This window comes from Pelodiscus sinensis, unplaced genomic scaffold, assembly GCF_049634645.1.
Source record: "Pelodiscus sinensis isolate JC-2024 unplaced genomic scaffold, ASM4963464v1 ctg59, whole genome shotgun sequence".
NCBI lineage: Eukaryota > Metazoa > Chordata > Testudines > Trionychidae > Pelodiscus > Pelodiscus sinensis.
Genome location: NW_027465846.1, coordinates 574,449 through 597,678, shown reverse-complemented (window position 1 = coordinate 597,678; position 23,230 = coordinate 574,449). Strand labels below are relative to the sequence as shown.

Genomic DNA, 23,230 nt, shown 5'->3' with positions numbered 1-23,230 from the left:
GGGCGGAGAGGGAAGAAGAATGGGGCAGGCATTGGCTGGGGGGTCTTTCTGGGGAGCCAGGCAAAGGGGATGCAGTTTGAGAGCTGGACGTGCCTGTGATTGTGTGTTTTGTTCTCCCCACGCTCCTGGCACTGGGGGTGGGAGCAAGGGCCGGCGGGGGGGGGGGGGGGCAAACATCCAGCTGGGTTCTGTTCTGCTCAGGTGTGGAGAATCCTCAGACAGGTCCCGCCCGCGCCCCACACCCATGGCTTCTCCCTGCACCCGCTCCCAACCTCCATCCTTGATGCAGCGAGCCTGGCAGGTTGGGCAGCTAGTGTGGCAGGGAATCATCCAGTGATCTCCCTGTCACCCATTCCCAGCTTCCGACTAATCGCCATCGATGGACCTAGCCTCCATAAACGGATCTAGCTCTTATTTTGAACTCTATTCAAGTCCTGGCCTTCACCACGTCCTGTGGCAAGGAGTTCCCCAGGTTGACTGTGTGCTGTGGGAAGAAAAATGTTCTTTTGTTTTAAACCTGCTGCCTATTCATTTCATTTGGTGAACCCTCCCCCCCCCCCAGTTCTTATGTTACGGGATCAAGTAAATAACGTTTCCTTATTCACTTTCTCCACCCCAGTCATGATTTTACCGACCTCTCTTCTGTCCCCCCTTAGTCTCTTGTCTGAGCTGAAAAAGTCCCGTCTGTTTAATCTTTCATCGCACGGGACCCGTTCCAAACCCCTCCTCGTTTTTCTTGCCCTTTTCTGAACCTTGTCCAATGCCAAGAGATCTTTTTTGAGCTGAGGCGACCACCTCTGGATGCAGTATTCGAGCTGGGGGCGTCCCATGGTTTTATACAGAGACAAGAAGATATTCGCTGTCTTTTCTCTGTCCCTTTGTTAATGACTCCTGAACGGCCCTGTCCGGAGGTGCTGGGATTCAGCCCTGGCCTGGATTAAGTGCTGCTTAGCTGCCTGCGTGGCCATGGGCTCTTGGTTCCTGCGCATGGGAATGCAGGGAGTGGGGGGAGGGGGTTTACACACGCACACGTGTGTGCACCAGAGACAGGCTTGTGTGTCCGCGTGGCTGTTAGAGAGGTGTGGTGTGCACACGCCTGGTTCGGGGTGGAGTGGGGAGGGGGGCTGGGTGCCAGGTGTGTGTGCCCAGGATATGTCCCTAAGCCCCCCGCACTTGCGGGGCTGTGGAGCAGGTGCCTGGGAACAGCTGGGAGCAGGAGCCGCTGGAGTCGGCTCGCCCGCCCGCTAGCTCTGAGCTCTGCCGAGCTGGAGAGGAGGGGCCGGGCAGATGCCTGGCCCCCCCCAGCACCTGCGCCAGCGTCACCGAGGCCCCGCAGCTGTCGGCGTCTCTCAGGGCCACCATTTGGCGCCCAGCTCCCTCCCCGCCCCGGCCAGTGCCGCGAGCGCAGCGCGGGGCCCAGTGACCCACCCCGCGGAGCTGGTGGCAGGGCGCCGGGACGCCCCCGCCTCCCTGCGATGCTGTCCTCTCCGGCCGTGGTGCTGCACCCCTACAGCCTGCCCGTCTACCCGCAAGTGCCCCAGTGCTACCCCGGCCTGGTTCAGGTACACGCTGCCCGTCCGTCCGTCTGTCTCAGGCCGTGTCCGCCCACAGCCGGGAGCCCCCCGGGGGGTCCGCAGGGGCGTCTGTCACGCCTCGCGCCTGTCAGCGCCGTGGGGAGATAACCCCTCGCTCCTCGGATTCCTCCTCGCCTTCAAGGGGCTGCCGTCGCCACTGGCTCCCGGGAGGTCAGATAGCGGAGACGGGCGGCCATGTATGGGGAGAGCTATTTCCGGCTCGGTGGGGGGGAGCGGGGGGAATGGAGAGGCCAGGGCCGGGGCATCTGGCTTCTCGGCCGTGAGGTTTACCCCCAGATCCCGGGGCTGCAGGATTCAGGCCTCTCGGGCCTTCCGGCTGGGGTTTGACCTTCGCCAGAGCCGCCGGAAGTTAGTCCGCCTCTGCGCGCCCGCTGCTGGCGCCGGGTTAGTGCCGGTGGGTGTCCTGTATCCGGGGTCCAGCCTCTGCTCCCCCAACCCGGCTCCAACCAAGGAAGGGCAAGTGAGGGAGATAAACAGCTTCCAGGAAAAACTTCACCCAAACTCCCCCTCGGCTCAGGGCAGGCCAGGCCTCCATCCTTCCCTCTTTCAGCCTGCTGTGCTCTGGCAGGTCTCGTTAGCCGGCTCTTGTGCTCACCGCGAGATCAAGTGGCAGGGAGTTCCGCAGGCCACGCTTGGACTCTGCGGGGTGGGCATTTTCCTCAGGTCAGCCCTAAATCTGAGGCAGGGGTGGGTTGCCCCCTGGATGTGGCTCTATAAGACGGGGCAGGTGATGGGAACCTCCCCCCCCCCCCACCGCCCCCCAGACTTTCCCCACCGGCACCTCTCCGAACCTCAGCCATGGTGGCTGCGGTGGGGCCCCACTGTGGCGCTGCCCCCATGTGGGAGAGGGGCGTTGTCAAGTGCAGCCACGGCGTGCCAGGGGGGCTCACAATGGGTGCGTGCACTTTCCGGGTGCTCTGTCACGGGGGCCGGGCGTGCGTGGTGCTGTGAGCGGCCGCGGGGGGTGTGCACGGCTGGTGCTCACAGCTGCTCTCTGTGCCCCCCGGTGCCCATCTGGGTGTGAAGGGGTCCCCCCCAGTGCTTAGGGGGATGCGTTGTACCTGCCACCTCCTGGGGGGGGGAAGTGAAAGGAGCCCTGCCCGGCTTAGAGGCATCCCAGAGGGAGAGGGTGTTGAGGCACCAGCCCCCCCCCCCACTGTCCTCCCCTCCTGTGTGGGTCTGGGATGCAGGGGGCAGGACTCATGGGCCTCCCCCCCCCCCTTGAGTGCCTGGGGAAGGGGCTGCTATTTATACTGAGTGAAAACAGGGACATGTCTTGACAGGGGCTTCCTGGCAGCTGTGGGGGGAGGGAGGGTATTGCTCTAGGGCCCCACACAGCCAGGCCTCCTCCCCCTCCAATTTGCTGGTGGGGGGGGGGGAATATTCTGGCTTTGGGGGTAGCCTTGCTGGCTCTGTTTTTATACCCCCCTGCTCGCTGGCCTTTTGAGCAATAACAGCCCCCTTTCCTGCAACTGCAGCCCCCCCCAACTCCCCACCCCACCAGAGCTCCCCACATTACAGGGAAACCCCCTGCCAGCAAGGATCCCCCCCGCCCCGCTCGACCGGCCTCTTCACAGCTGTTGCCCGGGGATATGGTGCCTCCCTTGGGCCCAGGCGAGTGGCAGGACCGGTCCTCACGTAACCCCAGGCCGGTGGGGCCCGGACCCCGGGAAACCAGCCCCCTAGGAAGGGCTCTGGAGCGAGAGCGGGAGTTTACACAGGCCACAGGAGGCCTGGTCCAGGCCCTTCGCCCTGGGCAGGCCGCCGGCCCCGAACCGGCACCAAGCGGGGACCCGGCAAGGCCAGGGAAGGAGGCTCCCAATGGGGGGGAGCCGGAGCAGTGGCAGCTCCAAGGAAGCTAGGGGCTGACGGCCGGGGGAGGGGGAATAGGGCTGGGCTAGAAGGATGTCTGAGCTAGTGCCTGGCCTGGCTAGTGCCTGTGGGAGGGAGGAGGGACACAGGTGTGATGGGGTGGCAGGGGAGGGGTGTGGAGGGAGGAGGGTGTGATAGGGTGGCGGGGGAGGGGTGTGGAGCGAGGAGGGTGTGATGTGGTGGCGGAGGGGTGTGGAGGGAGGAGACATTGATGGAGTGGTGAGGGAAGGATGTGGAGGGAGGAGGGGTGTGATGGGGTGGCGGGGAAGGGGTGTGGCAGGAGGAGGGTGTGATGAGGTGGCGGGGGAGGGGTGTGGAGCAAGGAGGGTGTGATGGGGTGGCGGGGGAGGGGTGTAGAGGGTGTGATGGGGTGGCGGGGGAGGGGTGTGGAGGGAGGAGGGTGTGATGGGGTGGCGGGGGAGGGGTATGGAAGGAGGAGGGTGTGATGGGGTGGCAGGGGAGGGGTGTGGTGGGGGAGGGTGTGATGGGGTGGCGGGGGAGGGGTGAGGAGGGTGTGATGGGGTGGTAGGGGAGGGGTGTGGCGGGGGAGGGTGTGATGGGTTGGCGGGGGAGGGGTGTGGAGGGAGGAGGGTGTGATGGGGTGGCGGGGGAGGGGTATGGAAGGAGGAGGGTGTGATGGGGTGGCAGGGGAGGGGTGTGGCGGGGGAGGGTGTGATGGGGTGGCCGGGGAGGGGTGAGGAGGGTGTGATGGGGTGGCGGGGGAGGGGTGAGGAGGGTGTGATGGGGTGGCGGGGGAGGGGTGTGGCGGGGGAGGGTGTGATGGGGTGGCGGGGGAGGGGTGTGGAGGGAGGAGGGTGTGATGGGGTGGCGGGGGAGGGGTATGGAAGGAGGAGGGTGTGATGGGGTGGCAGGGGAGGGGTGTGGCGGGGGAGGGTGTGATGGGGTGGCGGGGGAGGGGTGAGGAGGGTGTGATGGGGTGGTGGGGGAGGGGTGTGACCGGGGAGGGTGTGATGGGGTGGCGGGGGAGAGGTGAGGAGGGTGTGATGGGGTGGCAGGGGAGGGGTGTGGTGGGGGAGGGTGTGATGGGGTGGCGGGGGAGGGGTGTGGCGGGTGAGGGTGTGATGGGGTGGCAGGGGAGGGGTGTGGTGGGGGAGGGTGTGATGGGGTGGCGGGGGAGGGGTGTGGCGGGGGAGGGTGTGATGGGGTGGCGGGGGAGGGGTGTGGAGGGAGGAGGGTGTGATGGGGTGGCGGGGGAGGGGTATGGAAGGAGGAGGGTGTGATGGGGTGGCAGGGGAGGGGTGTGGCGGGGGAGGGTGTGATGGGGTGGCGGGGGAGGGGTGAGGAGGGTGTGATGGGGTGGTGGGGGAGGGGTGTGACCGGGGAGGGTGTGATGGGGTGGCGGGGGAGAGGTGAGGAGGGTGTGATGGGGTGGCAGGGGAGGGGTGTGGTGGGGGAGGGTGTGATGGGGTGGCGGGGGAGGGGTGTGGCGGGTGAGGGTGTGATGGGGTGGCGGGGGAGGGGTGAGGAGGGTGTGATGGGGTGGCGGGGGAGGGGTGTGGTGGGGGAGGGTGTGATGGGGTGGCGGGGGGAGGGTGTGATGACCCCACAGGCGCCCGTCGGGTGCCCACGCGAGGCTGGCTGAGCCTGGGCATCGCTGCCCCCCCCCGGGGCTCAGGGCTGTGGAATGGCCCTTGTGGCTGCTGGGGGGGGCTTGTCTCCCCAGTTCTGCGGGAGGCCCCGGGGGCCGGGGCCGGGGGGTCCCGCGGGGCCAGGCGGGTCCGCAGCTGTCGGGCTGCTCCGCGAGCAGCTGAAGGCGGCGCCGGCCCCGGGGGGGGGGGGGGGGTCTCCGGGCTGATAAGGGGCGGCCAATGGGACGCCCCCGCGCTCCCCTCCTGCCCCCATTGGCTGCTGCCGGGGGGCCCCGCATCCCGCCGCTCTTATAGCCCCGGGGCCGCGTCCCCCGCGCCGCGAGCGGGGCTGGGCGGCCCGAGGCAGCGGCCGGGATGGGGCTGGCGCACAGTGTAGGTGGGTGGGGTTGGCAGCCCGGACTCTGAGAAGGGGGCCGGGGTCTAGTGGTTAGAGCTGCGGGGGAGGGGCGAGCCCTCAGGACTCCTGGAGGAGGGGGGGCAGGGTAGAGGCTGGGAATAGGAGCCTGGGTTCTCTGACTGCGAGGGGAGCAGGGTCTAGTGGTTAGAGCGGGGGCGGGCGGGGGGGATGGTGAAGGCCCAGGACTCCTGGGATCTCTTTGTGGATCTGGGAGGGGAGCGGAGTCTAGTGGTTACAGCAGGGGTGGGGGCGGGGAACCAGGATTCCTGGCTTCTCTCCCTGGATCTAGGAGGGGAGTGGGGTCTAGTGGTTAGAGCGGGGGCGGGCGGGGGGGATGGTGAAGGCCCAGGACTCCTGGGTTCTCTTTGTGGATCTGGGAGGGGAGCGGAGTCTAGTGGTTACAGCAGGGGTGGGGGCAGGGAACCAGGATTCCTGGCTTCTCTCCCTGGATTTGGGAGGGGAGCGGGGTCTAGTGGTTACAGCAGGGGTGGAGGTCTTCTGGGTTTTCCTCTCAGCCCTGCCCAAGATGCCGTGGGCTACAAAGGACCCCCCCGCCCATGCTAGGTGGGGCGGGGCAGGTCTGGGCTCCCCGTCTCACTTTTCCTCTCTCCCCGGCAGGGTAGCCAGGATGGAGCGGCCCCTGGTGAGCCCATGACGCAGACGTACCCTGCCCCGTACCCCCCTGCCCCGGCGCAGGCCCGGCTGCCCCCACCCTTCCGCCCGCCCGGCGCCGCACAGGAGTACCCGCCGCAGACGCCGGCTGAGCACGGCCTGTGCCTGTACCCGGCTGGCCAGCCCCCCCCGGAGCACGCCAGCCCACCGGAGCCCCTGGTGCCCGCGCTGCCTCCGCCCCCCGCGGTGAGTACCCAGTCCCCTGTCCCCGAGAGGGCAGGTCCCATCCCTGCCCCCTGCTCAGTCTCTCAGGGCCTGTCCCCGGCAATGCCCCCCCGGTCCCACATGCCTGGGAATCGGTCCCTCGCCGGGTCCAGCGGGCAGAGACATTGGGATGGGACGTGGGTAGCCGGGTGGAGGTGGCCTACAGATGCCACATCCCCTGCCCCCCAGAGGGTGGAACCAGGGGCAGGGTGGGGAACACGGTGTTGTAACTGTTCTCTGTCCCCCAGTGCCCATAGGGGGTGGATTGGGGTGGGGCTGTGCTGTGGGTGTTCTCTGCCCCCCCAGGGCCCATAGGGGGTGGATCGGGGTGGGGCTGTGCTGTGGGTATTCTCTGCCCCCCAGGGCCCATAGGGGGTGGATTGGGGTGGGGCTGTGCTGTGGGTATTCTCTGCCCCCCAGGGCCCATAGGGGGTGGATTGGGGTGGGGCTGTGCTGTGGGTATTCTCTGCCCCCCCAGGGCCCATAGGGGATGGATCGGGGTGGGGCTGTGCTGTGGGTATTCTCTGCCCCCCAGGGCCCATAGGGGGTGGGGCTGTGCTGTGGGTATTCTCTGCCCCCCAGGGCCCATAGGGGGTGGATTGGGGTGGGGCTGTGCTGTGGCTATTCTCTGCCCCCCAGGGCCCATAGGGGGTGGATCGGGGTGGGGCTGTGCTGTGGGTATTCTCTGCCCCCCAGGGCCCATAGGGGGTGGATCAGGGTGGGGCTGTGCTGTAGCTGTTCTCTGCCCCCAGGGCTCTTAGGGGGTGGATCAGATCAGTTTGGGCCCGGCGCCTGTGGGGCTGGGATCTGGGCCGCAGGGCAGCCACATGGGCTGGGAGCAGGGCTCTTCCCAGCGCCCTCCGGGATCGGTGCGCCCGCTGGGCCATCGTGAGACTGGGGAAGGGGTTAATCTCCCCAGTGCTGGGGGATGCGGGGGGGAGCATGGCTGCTCCCAGGCCTGGGCCTTCCCCCTAACCCCCCCTTCTTGCCTTGCTCCTCAGCTGCTTGGTCGGGGGGGGGACGCCCCTTTTGGGGGGCAGGACAGGGCCCTGCCTTGCGCCTCTGGAGGAAAGGGAGGGAAGGGGGGGAGGGGGCTCACACCTGGTGTGGGGGGTGACGGTGGCCCCCAGGCGTGCCTGCCTGGGCCGGCAGCTGGCGACCCCTGTTCGGGCGGGGCCCCCGGCTCTGGAGGCCTCAGCCCATATTGGGTCATGGTGGCGCCCGTCCCGCCAGGATCAGATTCCACCCACCCGCCCCGGCAGCTGTTTATCTGCACATGGAACAAATGGCACATTCCTGACACGCCCCCCCCCCCCCCCGCACCGGCCCCCTCCCCAGCCACAAATGCCCCAACAGCTCCAGGAAGGACGCTGTGTCCCCTGGACCCTCCCTCGAGTCGCCCCCCCTCCCTGTGAGAACTCCCTCCAGCCTGGAGAGTCCGCCCCCCCTCTGTCCTGGATGCTGGGGGGACGGGTCCTCAGATCGGAGGGGGGGGAGCAGACCCAAGGTGTGACACAATCGCCCCCAGGCCCAAATGCTGGGCTGCTGAGTTGGGGCTGGAGCCCGGTGGGGGGGGGGGGGGTTTGAGCTCAAAATTAGCCCCCCGCCCTTTCCCCTTCTCCCACTGAGTGGGGATTTCCGGAGCACAACAGAACGGGATGCCCCAGAGCCCCCCACTTTCCCCTTCTCCCACTGAGTGGGGATTTCCGGAGCACAACAGAACGGGATGCCCCAGAGCCCCCCACTTTCCCCTTCTCCCACTGAGTGGGGATTTCTGGAGCACAACAGCCTGCTCCCAGAACGGGATGCCCCAGAGCCCCCCACTTTCCCCAGCTCAGCCCCCCCCCAGATCCCTTTGTGACACAGAAAAGCCCCCCCCCCCGCTCTGCCCAGCAGCCCAGAGAGAGACCCCGTGCGACTCCCCAGCCGCCCCTGGGGGGCAGCCCCTTGCAGGGATGAGCGCGCTCCGGCCCCGGATGGGACACCGCACAGCCCTGCGGGCGCAGCCGGGGCTGATAAAGGCCCCCCGAGAAGGGGCTGGGGGCAGAAAAGCTGCCGTCTATAGAAGGGGCTGGATGGCTGCTCCCAGGCGGCTGTTTGCGGGGCGGGATTCTGGGGGTCTGGGCTGAGTCTGACGGGGCTTGCGGGCAGCAGAGTGGGAAGGGAGTTGAGTCAAGGCCCTGGAAGAGTTGTAGAAGTGTGTGAGTTGGGGGGGGGGGCAAGCAAGGCCAAAGCCCTGGGACAGCCAGCGACCCTCTTCTGGCGCTGCAGCGACCCCTGGTGGGCGAAAGCTGTCGCTGAGACACCTCCCGGGCCGGCCGGATTCTTCTGCAGGGGAGGAAGGACAATCTGCGGGGAACGTCAATTCTGCGCTCGGGCGTCTTGTGTGTTGAAAAGGGGCCTATCCTCCCCCACCCCCACCCTGGCATCCAGCTTGGCAAGGGGGCGGGCCCTCCTGGGGTCGGGTGGGGGGGGCTCTTCCTTCAGGCAGGCCTCAAACAGGCAGTGATTCCAGCCCCGGGGTGCCCCTCCTGCCAGTGGGAAAACCGGGGGGGGGGGGGGGAGCCCTCGCTGGCAGTGAAAAAGTCGTGGTGGGGGGAGCGGCACCCTCCTCGTGAGTCACGGAAAAGCCCCGGGCCAGGCGCCGCGCACGGGGGCGCCCCGAGAGCAAGGAGGGGGGATTTCTGTGCGGGGGACGCGGGTGGCAGGGCAAGGGGGGCGTGTGAGACTTGGCCTAGGTCCCAGACACCCTGGCGGGGGGGAGGGAGGGAACGGGTTGCTCCTTCGAGGATCTCTTCTCCCTCCCCCCCCAGCTGCCGCCCGCCGCAGACTCCTTGGGGCTCCCAGCCACCTGGCGAATGACTCTGTCTCTTCCCCCTCTCCGGCTAGGGCCCCCCCAGGGCGTTGGCTGCTGTAGCGGATCTCCTGGCACCAGCAGGTTTTTGTCCCAGGCATCTTGGAATCTTTCACGTGTCTCGGTCCCGGAAGCATTAATTCCCCCACCCGCCCCTGTTGGCCCTACTCACCCCGGCGCCGCACCTGCCTGCCTCAGTTTCTCTCTGCACCCCTCACACCCTCCTCTGACTGGCTGGAGAGCGGCTCGGTTGAACTTGTCTTTGAGAGCAGACCGGTCTGTGGGGAGCCGGGGGAAGGGCAAAGGGGGGGGCAGAGCAAGAGAGAGGGACGCGGTGTGGGTCTCCCCTCTTCCGCTGAGCCCCTGGGAAGCCCAGGGCAGAGCATTGGGTGTGGGTGCATCACATCTGACTCGCCCCATGACCAAGGGCGAGTGTGTGTGTGAAACACTTGTGCATGTGCACGCTGGCGTGAGCAGATCACCAATACTGCACCTTTACTCCTCCGTCACTGTGTGTACATTGTATTCACACACACACACACACACACACACACACACACACACACACTACTTCCCGTGCAGTGACGCTGTGCACACATGTTTGCACAGAGTGCATGCATCAGCGTTCTGCGCACGCTGACCGTTCCCCACCCCCCCCCGTGCACAGACGTGTTCACCCCACACAAAACCCTGCTGCATGAGCCTCATCCCCCGCAGGCACACACCTGCACACGCCCCTCGTGCACACGGGTTCACACCCACATGCCCCAGTGGGGCACACTTCTCCCACATGGTGTGTACTCCCACACCCAGGTGTGCACCCAGGCCTCGCACGTGTATTTGCACGTGGCCATGTGTGCACACAATTCCCCCAGCACACTCGCCCACATACCAAGCCTCAGGACAGGGACAGCGCGAAAGACAAGTTCAACCCCGTCTTTCCAGCCTGCCGCGTCGGTTGCACCGCCTCGGACCCGGTGGCTTCGGGCCGTGCGTGACACTCCCCCGGCAGGCGGGCGGACCCTGGATGTGGCATCTTGGCCCGTGCATTGGAGGATGTCTGAGAACGGAGGCCTTGGGCTGAGCCGAGCCGTCTGCATGGAGACAGGAGGCAGCGTCCATCTCGGAGGGTGGGCGGAGGGGGGGGGGTCCATCACCCCCTCGTGCAGTGAGAAAGCCAGTCCCAGCCCCCCCTCCACTAAATCCCCGGCTTGTCTTCGCTAACTGCCTTGCCTGTGTCGGCCTGTGCGCCCCGGGTGCTAACACGACGGCCCCGGAGCTCGCGGTGCATCCGTGTCTGCTGCCTTTCGGGGCTTCGGGCCCGGCCCTTTCCTCCCACCTCGCTCAGCGGGGTCCCACGGCGGCTGGGGGCCTGGAGACCCGCCAGCGAATCTCCCTGCATCCCCTCCGGCCTGCAACCTGCCTGGGCCGGGGAGGCCCTGATCCTGGGCCTGGCTGGCCTCAGAACCGACCTTGCAACCTGTCTCATGGGGCCAAGGCCTTTCTCCCGGCCTTTGGATCCTGGTTCATAGGCAGTCCCGCAGGGATGGGGTGGGAGGGGGCAGTATTTTCAGCCCCTCCACCAGGCCCCAGCTGGTTTAAATGGCCGAGAAGTCCCCCCAGCCCCAACTGTCCCTCGGAGGAGGGGTAGTGCCCCCGGAACCTGGGTAAGAGATGCTGAACCTGTTAAGGTTCAGGGGACTATGGGGCAAAAGGGGGTAGGATGGGAGGGGGCGGGGTGTGAAAAGGAATCCTGGGGTCCCAAGGCATCTAGCGTGAGATCCTGGGTTGGAGCGAAATGCCTGCAAACTGCAGCGCAACCGTGTTCACCCCCCTCTCCCCCAAGACAGAGGCTCCCATTCAAAGTGCCCCCCCCCATTAAAACACAAAGACAGGCTGCCAAGCGGAATGCGCCGGGCGAGAGGTGCGGGGCAGAGACCCCTGGGACATCCTTGCGCTGTGGGGAGTCCAGTTCCGCGGAGGAGGGAGACGTACCATCTGGCTAGGAGAGAAAAGAAACCGACCTGCAGCTGGCCCGAGAGCAAAGCACCCTTGATTATAGGGAGCTATACCTAGCTCATAAAGCTGGGAGGGTCCTCAAAAGTCCCCCAACCTCCTGGCAGGACCTCCAGGGCTCCCCGGCCACGGCTGCGAGGGGGATCCCCGATTCTTTCTCAGCCACCCAGCCGAGGGGCTGCCCCCCCGCGGGAGTGTCGGGGCCAGGAGGTTTGGGGAGCAATGTGCCAAATTGAACCTGTCCCCGGGACCTGGTGGGAGTCGCCCAAGCGTGCAGCAGGGCCTCCAATGTGACATTGCCCCCCTGTCTCTGCTGTAGGAACCCCCTGAATCGGATGCCTGGCAGGGAGCTATTCTAACCCTGGGTTTTTAAAAAGGCCGCAGAGCGGATCCTGGCAACGCCAGGCCAGGGAGCCCAATTTCAGCAGGACAATGAAGAGCGAAATGGCAGAGGAGTTTGCAGGGGGAGGAGTCCACGCAGCTTTTGTACGGGGCAGTCCCGCCTCGCCGAGCGACTGGCATTGGGTGGGGGCCCAACACGGCCGGGCGAGGGGCCCAGCGGGTATCACGCACTGGGACCCTCCGGACGCCTTTGCCAAGGTCTCTCCCTGGCGGCTCTGAGCAGAGCAGCCAGTCGGGGCGTGAGCGGGACGGGCCTGTCCCGGATCGGTAGCTGGGGCCAAGATGGAAATGCCGCGGAAGGGATAATCGTTCCGCCGCGGAGCGAGGTGAACAGCGGGGTCCCCAGGGGTCTGCGCTGGGCCCAGGGCCGGGTGACACTCCTAGCGGGTCTGGGAAGAGGCGCCCGGTGCGGGGGCCACGTTTGCCCAGAGGCTGCAGAGAGTTAAACCCCAAGCAGACGGGCGAAGGGCTCGCGCAAAACTCGGCACCACACTTGGCAGCTGGCGCTCGGCGCTGACACCCGCGAAGTACCGCCCCTCGGGAGAGACGCTCCGGCCTCTCCCCAGACAGCGCCGGGGTCCCCGCGACCCCTTCCCGCCCCAGCGCGAGCTCTCGGCGCCGTCGTGGCGAGGGCTCTGGGCGCGCCCGCTCCTCGCGCAGCGGCTGTCGGAATAAAGTCAACGGCCGGTTCGGCCCCGTTAGGAAAAGGGGTGGATAATAAGCCAGACAAGATCAGTGCTATTGAGTACAGCCACGGGACGCCCACACTGGAACGCGGCTGTGGGGGCCCCGCCCCGAAGGAAAAAGGGCAGCGCAGGGCGACCAAGCGGACTGGGGGCAGCTGCCGTAGGGGGAGAGACTAAAATCCCCCCCTGCTCCCCCAGCCAGGCCTGTTCCAGTTAGAAAAGAGGCCTGCGGAGGCGGGGAGGGGGATACGCTGGCGGTCTCCAAACCTGAGTGAGGCGGGGAGCCAGGGAGGGTCCTTCAGCCCTTGGCATCCCACGAGACCCGGGGGGCAGCGGCGCAGGGCGAGTTCAAGCCCCACCGAAGGAAGGGTTCTCACCCCAAGGAGAGCCGACCCCTTCACAGGGCAGGGGGTGAACGCCCGGAGGAGAACGGGGCTGAAAACAAAGGAGGGCGAAGTCCCCGGGGGGTCGGTGCCTCCGTGGCCAGGAGCAAAGAGGGTCGAGGGGCAGCCCGTGGCGGGTGTCCCCCTTCGACTGTCTGGGGCTGACGGGCGGGATGGCCGGGTGGTTCCCTGGTGTGAGGCGCGTTGGGGTTCCCCCGACTCCTGCACCCCTGTAATGGCACGAACGGACTCCCCCAGCCAGTAGAACAGAGGGAGTTTATTGCTTCTCCAGGATACAGCACAGCACAGATGTCATCTGGTTCCAGGGCAGGCCTGGGATGCCTCAGCCCCCCTTGAGACGGGGCAACCTGGGCCCCTAAATCCCAGCCCCTGGCTTAGGCTGCTTCCCCCATGATACCAGACAGAAACTAAAACTCTCTCCCAGCCCTGCTCTGCCCCCCAGCCAGGTGCTGGTCTCCCCCCCCCCCTTGTCTCCCTCCCTGGGAGGCTGAGCCGGGGTGTCTGGGTTAATCCACATTTGGGAGTCAGTGAGAATCTCCCATCGCTGCGCAGGGGGACCCAGGTCACAGAGCAGACACCCCCCCACTGTGCCACAGCTGGCCTGGTCCCTCTCCCTGGGGCTGGGCCCTGTGGGCAGGCTGTGCCCCAGCTCTGGGCGGTTTAGCTCTCGGGCTTCCCTCCAGCCCGCCGAGGAGAGTCCGGCGCCGAGCCCGCACACCCGGGAGGCCGAGAGCGCCGAGAGCAAATCCCAGCCCAAGCGGCTGCACGTCTCCAACATCCCCTTCCGCTTCCGTGACCCCGACCTGCGGCAGATGTTCGGGGTGAGTCCCACGGGGCGGCGGCCACATCTGGCGGTCCAGGGCTTTAGGAGAAAGCTGGGCGGGGCGGGGGGGGGGGGGGATGTGTAACCCCAGTGGCTACAGGGCGGGAGAAGGGGCCCCCCTGGCAGTGGGTGGGGTGTGTCGTGTACCCCCCCCCCCCGGCTGTGCGTGGGACCCATGATCTGGGGAGTGGGAGTCCAGGGGATTTCTGGAAGGGTCTGTCTCTGATCCCTGTCTTGTCCTGCCTCCCCTTTCAAGCAATTTGGGAAGATCCTAGACGTGGAGATCATCTTCAACGAGCGCGGCTCTAAGGTGCGGGGGCAGCCGCTCGGAGGGGAGGGGCCCCAGCCGGGCGGGTGGGCAAGTGTCGATGGGGGAGGGGCCCAGCGTGGGTTGACTCGAGAGGCGATCGGTCTGGATCCCACCGGGTTTCAGCTTGGCCGTGGCCGCTGCGGACTGGTGGCACGCTGACCCATGGGCTCTCTAATTTTTCCACCCAGGCGTGGAATACATTTTGTTCTGCGCACCGCAGTGTGTGCGGATGGGCACCACCAGGAGAAACACAGGCTGCCGGCTCTTCCGAATGACTGGGAGCCCCCTGCAACATTCCCTCGAATTGTTTCCACCCATGTGCGGAATAAATTTTGTTCCGTGCGCAGAGGCATGTGCAGATGGGCACCACCAGGAGCAACACAGGCTTGTGGGCGCTCTGCTAATCAGCTGGGCGGCATGTGGGAGGGTTTAAAAGCCCCCAGTGGGGCCTGGCCAGGGCAGCTACATGACCCAAGCTGTCTCCCCCCCACGGTAGCATCCCCCCCTCTCTCCCGCCGCAGCCTGACTCTACCCTGCTGCTCCCCATCCTGCAGGGCTTTGGCTTTGTGACCTTCGACAGCAGCCAGGACGCTGACCAGGCGCGTGAGAAGTTGAACAGCACCATCGTGGAGGGCAGGAAAATCGAGGTCGGTGCTGCATGGCGGCAGGTGGGGGCGAACCAGGGGGGGACACACGAGGTTTCACTGTAGGGTGGGGAGCAGGTGACTTTGCTCTGAGACCCATGGCGGTGGCTGGGTGGGGGGCGGGGACTGGCTGTGCCGTGCGCCTGGCCCCTCACCTCTCCCTCCCCCGGCAGGTGAACAACGCCACAGCCCGGGTGGTCACCAAGAAGCTGCCGGCAGCGCCTGTGGTGAACGGTACGGGACGGGGAGGGGTAGGACGGGGAGGGGAGGGCTGTGTCTGGGACAGAAGCCCCCATGGGGTGAGGCTGGAGCCCTGGGCTTATGTGGGGGGGGCGGGGAAGGATGGGGGGGGCTGGGGCCTTCTGTCCCATCTGACGCTGTTTTTCTCTCTGCACCGTTCCACGGACAGGCTGGAAGATCAACCCCTTGGTGGGCGCCGTCTATGCCCCCGACCTCTACACAGGTGGGGCTTTTCCGCTCTCCCTCCTGCCCGCCTGTTCCTCCCCTCCCCTCCCCCTGGCCCCATCTGCCCCCCACCTTCTGCCATTCCTGGCCATGTCCCCCGTCTCCTGCTTCGCCGTAACCTCCCCCCCCCCCCACGGGCGAATCCCCCCTTTGGGAGGCACCTCAGCCCCCCCACCTGCCCCGCATTGCCCCCCACAGCCACCAGAGGAGCCCCGAGCCCCCCTTTTGCCCTCACTGTGCCCGGACTGGCCCAAGTCCCAACCCGTGGGCCGGCCCGAGCCGCCAGCGAGCCGAGCCCTGAGCCAAACCCAGCAGGGTTAGGGGAAGGTTTTAGCCTCCTCTTTCCACTGCCTGCACCCCCCCATCCTGCCCCTTTCCCATCCCCCCCTTGGGCACCTCCCCCCCCGCCGCGTGGTGCTGACTGTCTGTTCTGTTCCCAGTGGCCACCATCCCCTACCCGATGGTGGCTCCGACGGCGCTGGCCTATCGCGGAGGCCTGCGGGGCCGGGGCCGCGCCATCTACAGCCCTATCCGGGCGGCTCCCGCCCCGTCGCCCGTCCCTGCGTATGGGAGGTGAGCTGGGTCGGAGGAGGGGCGGGAAGTGAGGCACGGAGGGGAGGGGGCTTTGATCCTAGAGGCCCAGGGTGCCGAGGGGCAGAGGAGCGAACATCTGGCTGCTTTTGGAGGGGCCCTTCCTGTGCACCCCATGGCCAGGGAATGTAAGATCATAAGAACGGCCAAGCTGGGTCAGACCAAAGATCCATCAGCCCAGTGTCTTGGCTGCTGACAGTGGCCATTGATGGACACATCCTCCATGGATTTATTTAGCTTTTGGGAACCATATTCAAGTCCTGGCCGACTCGGCATCCTGGGGCAAGGAGTTCCACAGGTTAACGGTGTGCTGTGTGAAGACATGCTGCCTTGTGGTTCTCCACCCGGTGCCGGAGGAGTTCTGTGCCCCCGCTGCTTGGGGGGAGCCCGGGCCCCTCACATCTACGGGGAGAGTCAAGTGGGGAGAGACAATGTGTTCACGAGGGTGCCGGGGCAGGATGGGGGTGGGGGTGGGCACCGGGGCTGGTGCGGCCAGAGCTGATGCGTCTCCTTTCCCCACAGTGTGGTGTACCCGGATGGCTTGTATGGTCCCGATGTCTATGTAAGTGCCTTGCGCTCCGGTGGGCGAGGGGTGCATGAATGGGGTCCCCCCCCCAGCTGGCTCTCTGTCCTCCTGGGCTCCTGCTAGGTGGTGGGCTTGGCTGTGCCAGCTTATGGGGCAGGAGTGTGGGGCCGCGCAGAGCCCGGGGTGGCTGGGAGGGAGCCTATGTCCCCGCCGAGAAGGCGAGGGAGTAAAAGCCCCTGCACCCCGCCCACCCCTCCCTCTGAGCACCAGCTTTCCGCCCACACCCTCAGAGGTGGGGGAGGAGGGATTACAGCCGCCGCCCCCCACCGCTCGAGACCAAGGTGCCCTTTTACGGTGGATAATCTCAGGTCATTAATTGTGGGACAGGAGCGATTTGGGAAGCGGCTCCCTTGCTTTGCGGTTGGTTGGTCTGTGGCGTGTGTGTGTGTGGTTGGTCTGTGGCATGTGTGTGTGTGTGTGTGGTTGGTCTGTGGCGTGTGTGTATGTGTGTGTGTGTGTGTTTGTGGTTGGTTGGTGGCGTGTGTGTGTGTGCGTGGTTGGTCGGTGGCGTGTGTGTGTGTGTGTGTGTGTGTTTGTGGTTGGTTGGTGGCGTGTGTGTGTTTTGCGGTTGGTTGGTGGCGTGTGTGTGTGTGTGTGTTTGTGGTTGGTTGGTGGCATGTGTGTGCGCGCGCGTGTGTGTGCGTGTGTGTTTGCGGTTGGTTGGTGGCGCGCGCGCGCGTGTGTGTGTGCATGTGTTTGCGGTTGGTCGGTGGCGTGTGTGTGTGTGTGTGTGTGTGTTTGCGGTTGGTCGGTGGCGTGTGTGTGTGTGTGTGTGTTTGCGGTTGGTCGGTGGCGTGTGTGTGTATGTGTGTGTGTGCGTGTGTTTGTGGTTGGTCGGTGGCGTGTGTATGTGTGTGTATGCGTGTGTTTGCGGTTGGTCGGTGGCGTGTGTGTGTGTGTTTGCGGTTGGTCGGTGGCGTGTGTGTGTGTGTGTTTGCAGTTGGTCGGTGGTGTGTGTGTGTGTGTGTGTGTGTGTGTGTTTGCAGTTGGTCGGTGGTGTGTGTGTGTGTGTGTGCGCGTGTGTTTGCAGTTGGTCGGTGGTGTGTGTGTGTGTGTATGTGTGTGTGTGTTTGCGGTTGGTCGGTGGCGTGTGTGTGTGTGTGTGTGTGTGCGCGCGCGTTCCAGGGGCTGTCCACAAGCTCACCCCCTGCCTTGCTGTTTCAGGGCTATGCAACATACCGCGTGGCACAGCCCCCGGCGGCGGCGGCAGCGGCGTACAGTGACGGGTAAGTCCCAGGGCAGGGCGCTGGAACTTGCGGGGCGGGGGGCGAGCAAGAGGGAAGAGCCCCCTTCCTATGCCCGGTTGGCTGCTCCGATGGCGCCGCCGCTGCCCTTCCTCCCGGCCGCCGGGGGGGGAAGGATTTCTCTGCGGCGCCTCCCCAGCAGGATCGGTTGATTTTCCTGCGGGGGGCCGAGACGACGCTGCGGGGAACCCGGATTCTGAGCGCGCGTTTCTTTTGTGGAACGGCGGGATGCCCATTTTCACAAGGGGCGGACGGAGCCCCAGAGCTTCTCCGATCCTCCCCCCAGAGTGGTTCTGGCACAGCCGGTTGTGAGTGCGTGTGTGTGTGTGTGTGTGTGTAGAGCGTAGAGTGTGTGTGTGTGTGTGTGTAGAGCATAGAGTATGTGTGTGGGTGGGTGTGTGTAGAGTGTAGAGTGTGTGTTTGTGTGTGTGTGTGTAGAGCATAGAGTGTGTGTGTGTGTGTGTGTGTAGAGCGTAGAGTGAGTGTGTGGGTGGGTGTGTGTAGAGCGTAGAGTGTGTGTTTGTGTGTGTGTGTGTGTGTAGAGCATAGAGTGTGTGTGTGTGTGTGTGTGTAGAGCGTAGAGTGAGTGTGTGTGTGTGTAGAGCGTAGAGTGAGTGTGTGGGTGGGTGTGTGTAGAGCGTAGAGTTTGTGTGTGTGTGTGTGTGTGGAGCATAGAGTGTGTGTGTGTGTGTGGAGCGTAGAGAGTGTGTGTGTGTGTGTGTGTGTGTGTGTGTAGAGCATGCAGTCCCTCACACCAGCCTGTGCTGTGTTCCTTCAGGTACGGTCGGGTCTACACCACGGCAGATCCTTACCACCACGCCGTCACGCCCGCCTACGGTGTTGGAGCCATGGTGAGCAGCGGGTGGGACTACCCGTCGGGCATGTCTCCGAGCCCAACTCCCAAGTCTCTGCCCCTCTCACCCCACGCCCGGGGGGGGGGGGGGCGTTCCCTGCTCCCTCCCACTCGGCCTTGCTCCTGTCTAGCAGGGCTCCCCGTGCAGGGCCTGCGCTCCCCCAGCCAACAGACTGGGCCTTTTCCGGGAAGGGACTTTGCATGCAGGCCAGCTCTGCCCAACCCCCAGCCTGGAGGCCCCCCCGCCCCAGAAACCTCCCCCCACACTCTGCCCTGCCGGTGCCCCCTCCCCGTGCCTGCTCTGCGCCCCCCGATGCCCCGCCCAGCAGACGCTAATAGACTTCTCTCTGCCCCAGCAGGCCAGCCTCTACCGCGGAGGGTACAACCGCTTCACCCCGTACTGAGGAGCCTCTGCTGCGGACCGGGACGGGAAGGGCCCTGGGCAGGGGGCGTTGGCACGGGCTCTGAGATCTCCGTGTGGCCAGGCGTGGGCAGCCAGGGGGCACGTGGCGCCGTGTCCCCTGCACCCAAGACAGAGTGTGCAGGGTGGGTCGGGGTACCCTCCCCTTCCCACCTGGAATGAGGCAGCCCTAGCGCCCCCAGTCCCATTATCCACAATCTCCTGGGGGGACCCCACCTGGCCCTATCGCCCTGCTACCCAGAACCTGGGGGGACTCCACTTGGCGCCAGCACCCCGTTACCCAAAATCCGGGGGTCCCCACCTGTCCCCAGTGCCCTGCTACCCAGAATCCGGGGGAGGGGGGGTCCCATGTGTCCCCAGGACCCTGCCTGAGCCCGATCCTCCGTCCTACCGCTGTGCCGAGGGGGGCTCCCGGCTGCCCACCGGGGAGTGGAGACGAGGCTGAATCTGCCGTTTCCCAGCCAAAGCCTGCCTCACACCACAGCGGTTCAGGGGGCCGTGAGGGGGCTGTGGGTGTGTCCCGAGTGGGGGTCGGGTCTCTCCGCACAGCGGTTGGTTGGAAACAGCCCTGTACCCTGACTTGGCGGGGGCGTTGTACAGCGCGGGGGGTAAACTGAGGCAGGTCGTGGAGAGGGGTTAATGCGCCCGCCGCTCTGCGCACGCCCCGGGAGCGTGAGGCCCTGGCGGAGAACCCGGCTGGCCCCAGAGGGCAGCTAGGCGGGGAGGACAGACGGACTCCCCCAGCATTTCATCCCTCTGCAGTGGGTGGGGGCGGGGGAAGGAGCTGAATTCCTGTTCCCAGCTAGCACCCCCCTCCCCACTGGTCCCTCCCTCCCGGCCGAGGGGCAGCGGGGCCCAGACGTGGGGTCTTTGGACGGGGGCAGATTTGAGGCAGGCCTCCCCCCAGCGCCATCTCTCAGGGAAAGGACCCGAACGCAGCGGCCAGCTTGGCTCTTCTTCGCGCAGCCTCGGAGAACTCGGCCCCTCTCCGCTCTTTTGCCCCCGCGTTCGCTCTCGCTCCCTCTTGGGCTGATCTGCTGGAGGCCACGTGGGGGGCCCCCATCTGTGCCCCAGCCCTGCTGGGTTTGCCTCCACCCCCCTCGTCCCGCGCCCCCCCCGACCGCCCGCCGCAGGGAGGCTCGGACCCTGGGAAGTTTGTGCTGCGCTGGCAGGCGTCTGCTGCCCCCGGGAGGGCGGGTCATAGACAGCAGCAGCCCCCACCCCGGCGTTAAGGGTGAAAAGCCTCGGGGCCTTTCTCGTCTGCGCCCCCAGCACTTCCTGCCCTGTGGGTTGCCTCTCCGTGGGTCTGCTTGGGGCAGAGGGTTGTGCGTGTGTGGGGAGGGTGTGTGGAGGCTTGGATCTGTGTGTGTGTGCGCGGTGTGAGTGTTGGGTTTCTGTGTGGGGTGGGGTGGGTCTGTGTAGTGTGTGTGTGTGTGTGGGGGGGGGTGTGGATCTGTTGGGTGTGTGTGTGTGTGTATGTGTGGGGTGGGGTGTGGATCTGGTGTGTGTGTGTATGTGTGGGGTGGGGTGTGGATCTGGTGTGTGTGTGGGGGGGACTGTGGCGTGTGGATCTGGGGTGTGTGGGGCTGTGTGAGTGTCATGGTGTGCGGGGGAGGGGCAGCATTTGGGGCAGGGGAGCAACGGTGGGATGGGGGAGGGGCAATTTGGGGGGAGGGGCAGCGTTTGGGTCAGGGGAGCAACAGTGGGATGGGGGAGGGGCGACTTGGGAAGCTCCCACCCCACCTGGATGACAACCCCTCGGGCAGCTACAAGGGCGGGGACCGATCTGGGGATTCCCCCGCCTGCTCTGCCGTGGGTCAGGGTCTCTCTCCCCCCTGTGCCTGCTTGCTCCTCCTCGCTCGCCCCCGTCCGCCCGATCTCCGGCTCCTTCGCCCCTTGGCTCGCCTGCCACGCTGGCGTCCTTTGGCTCGTCCTTTGCTCACGGAGCCCCCCCCTTGCGACTTCCGGCTGCTCACCCCCGGGCCTGGCACGCAGCCCTCGTCCGCCTGCGCCTGCTCCTGCCCCATCCCCCTCTCGCGCTGCCCTGGCTCCATCTTCCACCTTTCGCCTGCCCCTTTGCCGGCCTGGCTTCTCTCTCTCTCCTGCTCGGCCGTTCGCTTGCGCTCGCTCTCGCTTGCTGCCTGTCGCTCACTGGCCCCTTGGCTCGTTTCCTCTCTCTCCCCTGCTCGCTTGTCTTCTGTCTGCTCTTTACCGGCCTCGCCCGTGGCTCTGTCTCTCCGCTCCTGTTGGCTCGCCTTGCTCGCTCTCCGCTCGCTGCACGCTCTCTCGCTCGCCCCTTTGCATGCGCTCTGGCTTTCCCCGCCTGGCCTTCTCTGGCTCTTTCTGCTCTCTCTTTCTCTCTCTTGTGCTCGGCTCTGTTGCTCATCCTGCCTCTCTCGCTGCCTGGTTTGCTCGCCTTGCTGTGCTCGCTTTCTCTTTCTTTGCTCACCTGACTGCATGCTCCCGTACCTGGGATGGTGGCAGCGAGGGCCTCGAGCAGGGCCCCCCCCCCCACGCACAATTGTAAAAGTGCAAGGTCTTTGGCCCCTCCCACTTCGTAACCACGTGTGTGCAGAATTCACGTCCCCCACAGAGCTCACCCCCCCCCAGTCTCAGTAATCGATCCCGTGGAGAGGAGGGGGGAGGCGCTGCAATGACACCTTGAGTCCACCAGGGGCTGCTGTGGCACCGCAAGCGAAGGAAGCCGGGTCTGCTGCTCTCCCCCATATACTGTCCGTGTCTCTTTTCATCGTGCGCCAGGCTCGGCTCTCGCCCCGTCAGCCTGGCTCGCTCTCGCACAGCTTTGCACACCTGGCTGCGCCCTCCGGCTTTCTCTTGCTCGCTTCTCTTCCCAGGCTGTCTCGCTCGCTCGTTCCTTTTCCCCCACATGGCGCTGTGGTGTGGCCAAGGCAAGGCCTATTTTCAGGAGAGTTTTCTTTCGTTGACGTAAACAGCCCCCAGTGAGCGGCAGTAGCTGTGTCAATGGGTGACGCTAGGCGGAAGGGGAGTGGGCACACTTGTGCTTAAGTCAGTGCAACTTATGTCGCACCAGGGTGTGTGATTTTTTTTCCACACCCATGTGCAACTTAACAGGAGAACCGGGCGGAGGGGTGTGGGTCACCAAATAAAATCAATAGGCAGCAGGTTTAAAACAAACACAAGGCAGCATTTCTTCACCCAGCAGCCAGTCCACCTGTGGAACTCCTTGCTGGAGGATGTTGTGAAGGGCAATATTATACCAAGGTTTAAAAACAAGCCAGGTAAATTCATGGTGAATAGGACAGCTATTAGCCAGGCTGGGTAGGGAGGGTGTCCTTAGCCTCGGTTTGCCAGGAGCTGGGAATGGGCGACATGAAAGGACACTCTGGGCTGCACTAGAGGGCAGGAGGAAAATTCTGGGGCCATTAGGACAATGATTTGGTTCCCCCGTCTCTGTGCCTGTCCCCCAACCAGCCACCTGAAGGCACTTTTGGGAAATGAACCTTTGGTGGGGCCTTGAGTGCTTGACCGCAATCGGCGCTGTGCCATCGAGAGGCGCAAGGGGGTGTGCGCGCTGTGGAACTGCACCCTGGATATCCCGGGAAATCATTTGCGTCAGCTGCCATGGAGGGACCCTGTTCTTGGCTCCTCATGTCTCCCCTTGCTGCACTTTGGGGGTTTTTTCACTCCACCCACCCAAATAAAGATTTCTTGATTCACTGGGGAAGTTGCCTTTTTAATTGGGGCGGATTCAGTCCGGCTTTGCGGTCTAACGGGGAGTCAAACGGTTTGAGGGATGGAGGAGGGATGGGGTGTGAGGCTGGTGCTGGGCAAACCTCATTCGTGGGAGCCTTATGCTTGTGGGGGGGGGGGTTTCATCGGGGTGCCCTCCCCTCCCTTGCCTTGCCCCACCCCGGAGCATTCAGCAACCTTCCTGGCTGTGGGAAACTACCCCTTATGGCAGGGGAGGGGAACCTCTTCTAGGCTGGGGGCCACCGACCCACAGAAAAATCAGCCAGGGGCTTTACAAAAGTCCAATCCCTTTTTCATGGACTGAGACAGACACTCCCCACATCCCCCTCATGCACCAGAGCTTGGGGGGCGGGGGGGGGGGGTGTAGGCTAGTAGATTGTGTGCTCCAGCCCCATGGGAGCTGATGAGGGTGCTGGGGTGCTAGCAGGCTCCCCAATGTCGAGAGGAGCCCTGAGCCATGCGGCAGGGGGCCCGAGTCACCCACACCTTAGGACTCAAGGCATTAGGCAAAAAACCAGCCAGCCAAACAAGCTGCCTCAGGAGAGATTTTATAGCAGCATAAGCATAACCAGAGGCAGCATGAGATCCTGGGCAGGAATTGACCCCCCTCCCAAAGATCGTCACTGGGATAGGCTGGCCCCTAGCGCTCAGAGCTAGCGCCACCTGCACCAGGGCCACTCTTGGGTCATCGAGCAGTGTAAGTCCCCAAGGACCCACGACAAGTGGTAGGAACCTGACCCCAGGGTAGCATATTCTAATCAGTATAACATAGTAGCATGTGGATCTCCCCAGGGGCGCATGGGTCTCCAATCCCCCTTCCACATGGAAGTAGCTGCATGAGCCACTGGG

General features: G+C 65.2%; 1 protein-coding gene across 8 annotated transcripts; it reads left to right on the top strand.

The window, feature by feature from the left end:
• The first annotated feature begins 1,357 nt into the window (after nt 1–1,357).
• On the top strand, nt 1,358–22,355 carry LOC142823731 (RNA binding protein fox-1 homolog 3-like). 8 transcript variants are annotated; one of them, XM_075914982.1, is made up of 12 exons: nt 1,358–1,562; nt 6,093–6,332; nt 13,396–13,533; nt 13,792–13,845; nt 14,400–14,492; nt 14,663–14,723; nt 14,899–14,952; nt 15,395–15,527; nt 16,068–16,107; nt 17,296–17,357; nt 18,154–18,226; nt 18,585–22,355. In XM_075914982.1, exons 1-12 carry the CDS (start codon nt 1,476–1,478, stop codon nt 18,630–18,632), a joined length of 1,083 nt encoding a protein of 360 aa, XP_075771097.1. In that variant the 5' UTR covers nt 1,358–1,475; the 3' UTR covers nt 18,633–22,355. The 8 variants fall into 8 exon arrangements, with proteins under 8 accessions (XP_075771097.1, XP_075771098.1, XP_075771095.1 ...); XM_075914983.1 differs by having other exon boundaries at nt 1,360–1,562; nt 18,588–22,355; XM_075914980.1 differs by having other exon boundaries at nt 1,405–1,562; nt 6,098–6,332.
• The last annotated feature ends 875 nt before the right edge of the window (nt 22,356–23,230 follow it).

What these genes read in the sequence shown, in the direction of transcription:
- LOC142823731 (XM_075914982.1), top strand. Translation starts at nt 1,476, where the DNA reads ATGCTGTCCTCTCCGGCCGTGGTGCTGCACCCCTACAGCCTGCCCGTC. An exon ending in CGCTGCCTCCGCCCCCCGCG is followed by an intron (nt 6,333 to 13,395) that starts GTGAGTACCCAG and finishes GCTTCCCTCCAG; the next exon opens with CCCGCCGAGGAGAGTCCGGC. An exon ending in TGGAGGGCAGGAAAATCGAG is followed by an intron (nt 14,493 to 14,662) that starts GTCGGTGCTGCA and finishes CTCCCCCGGCAG; the next exon opens with GTGAACAACGCCACAGCCCG.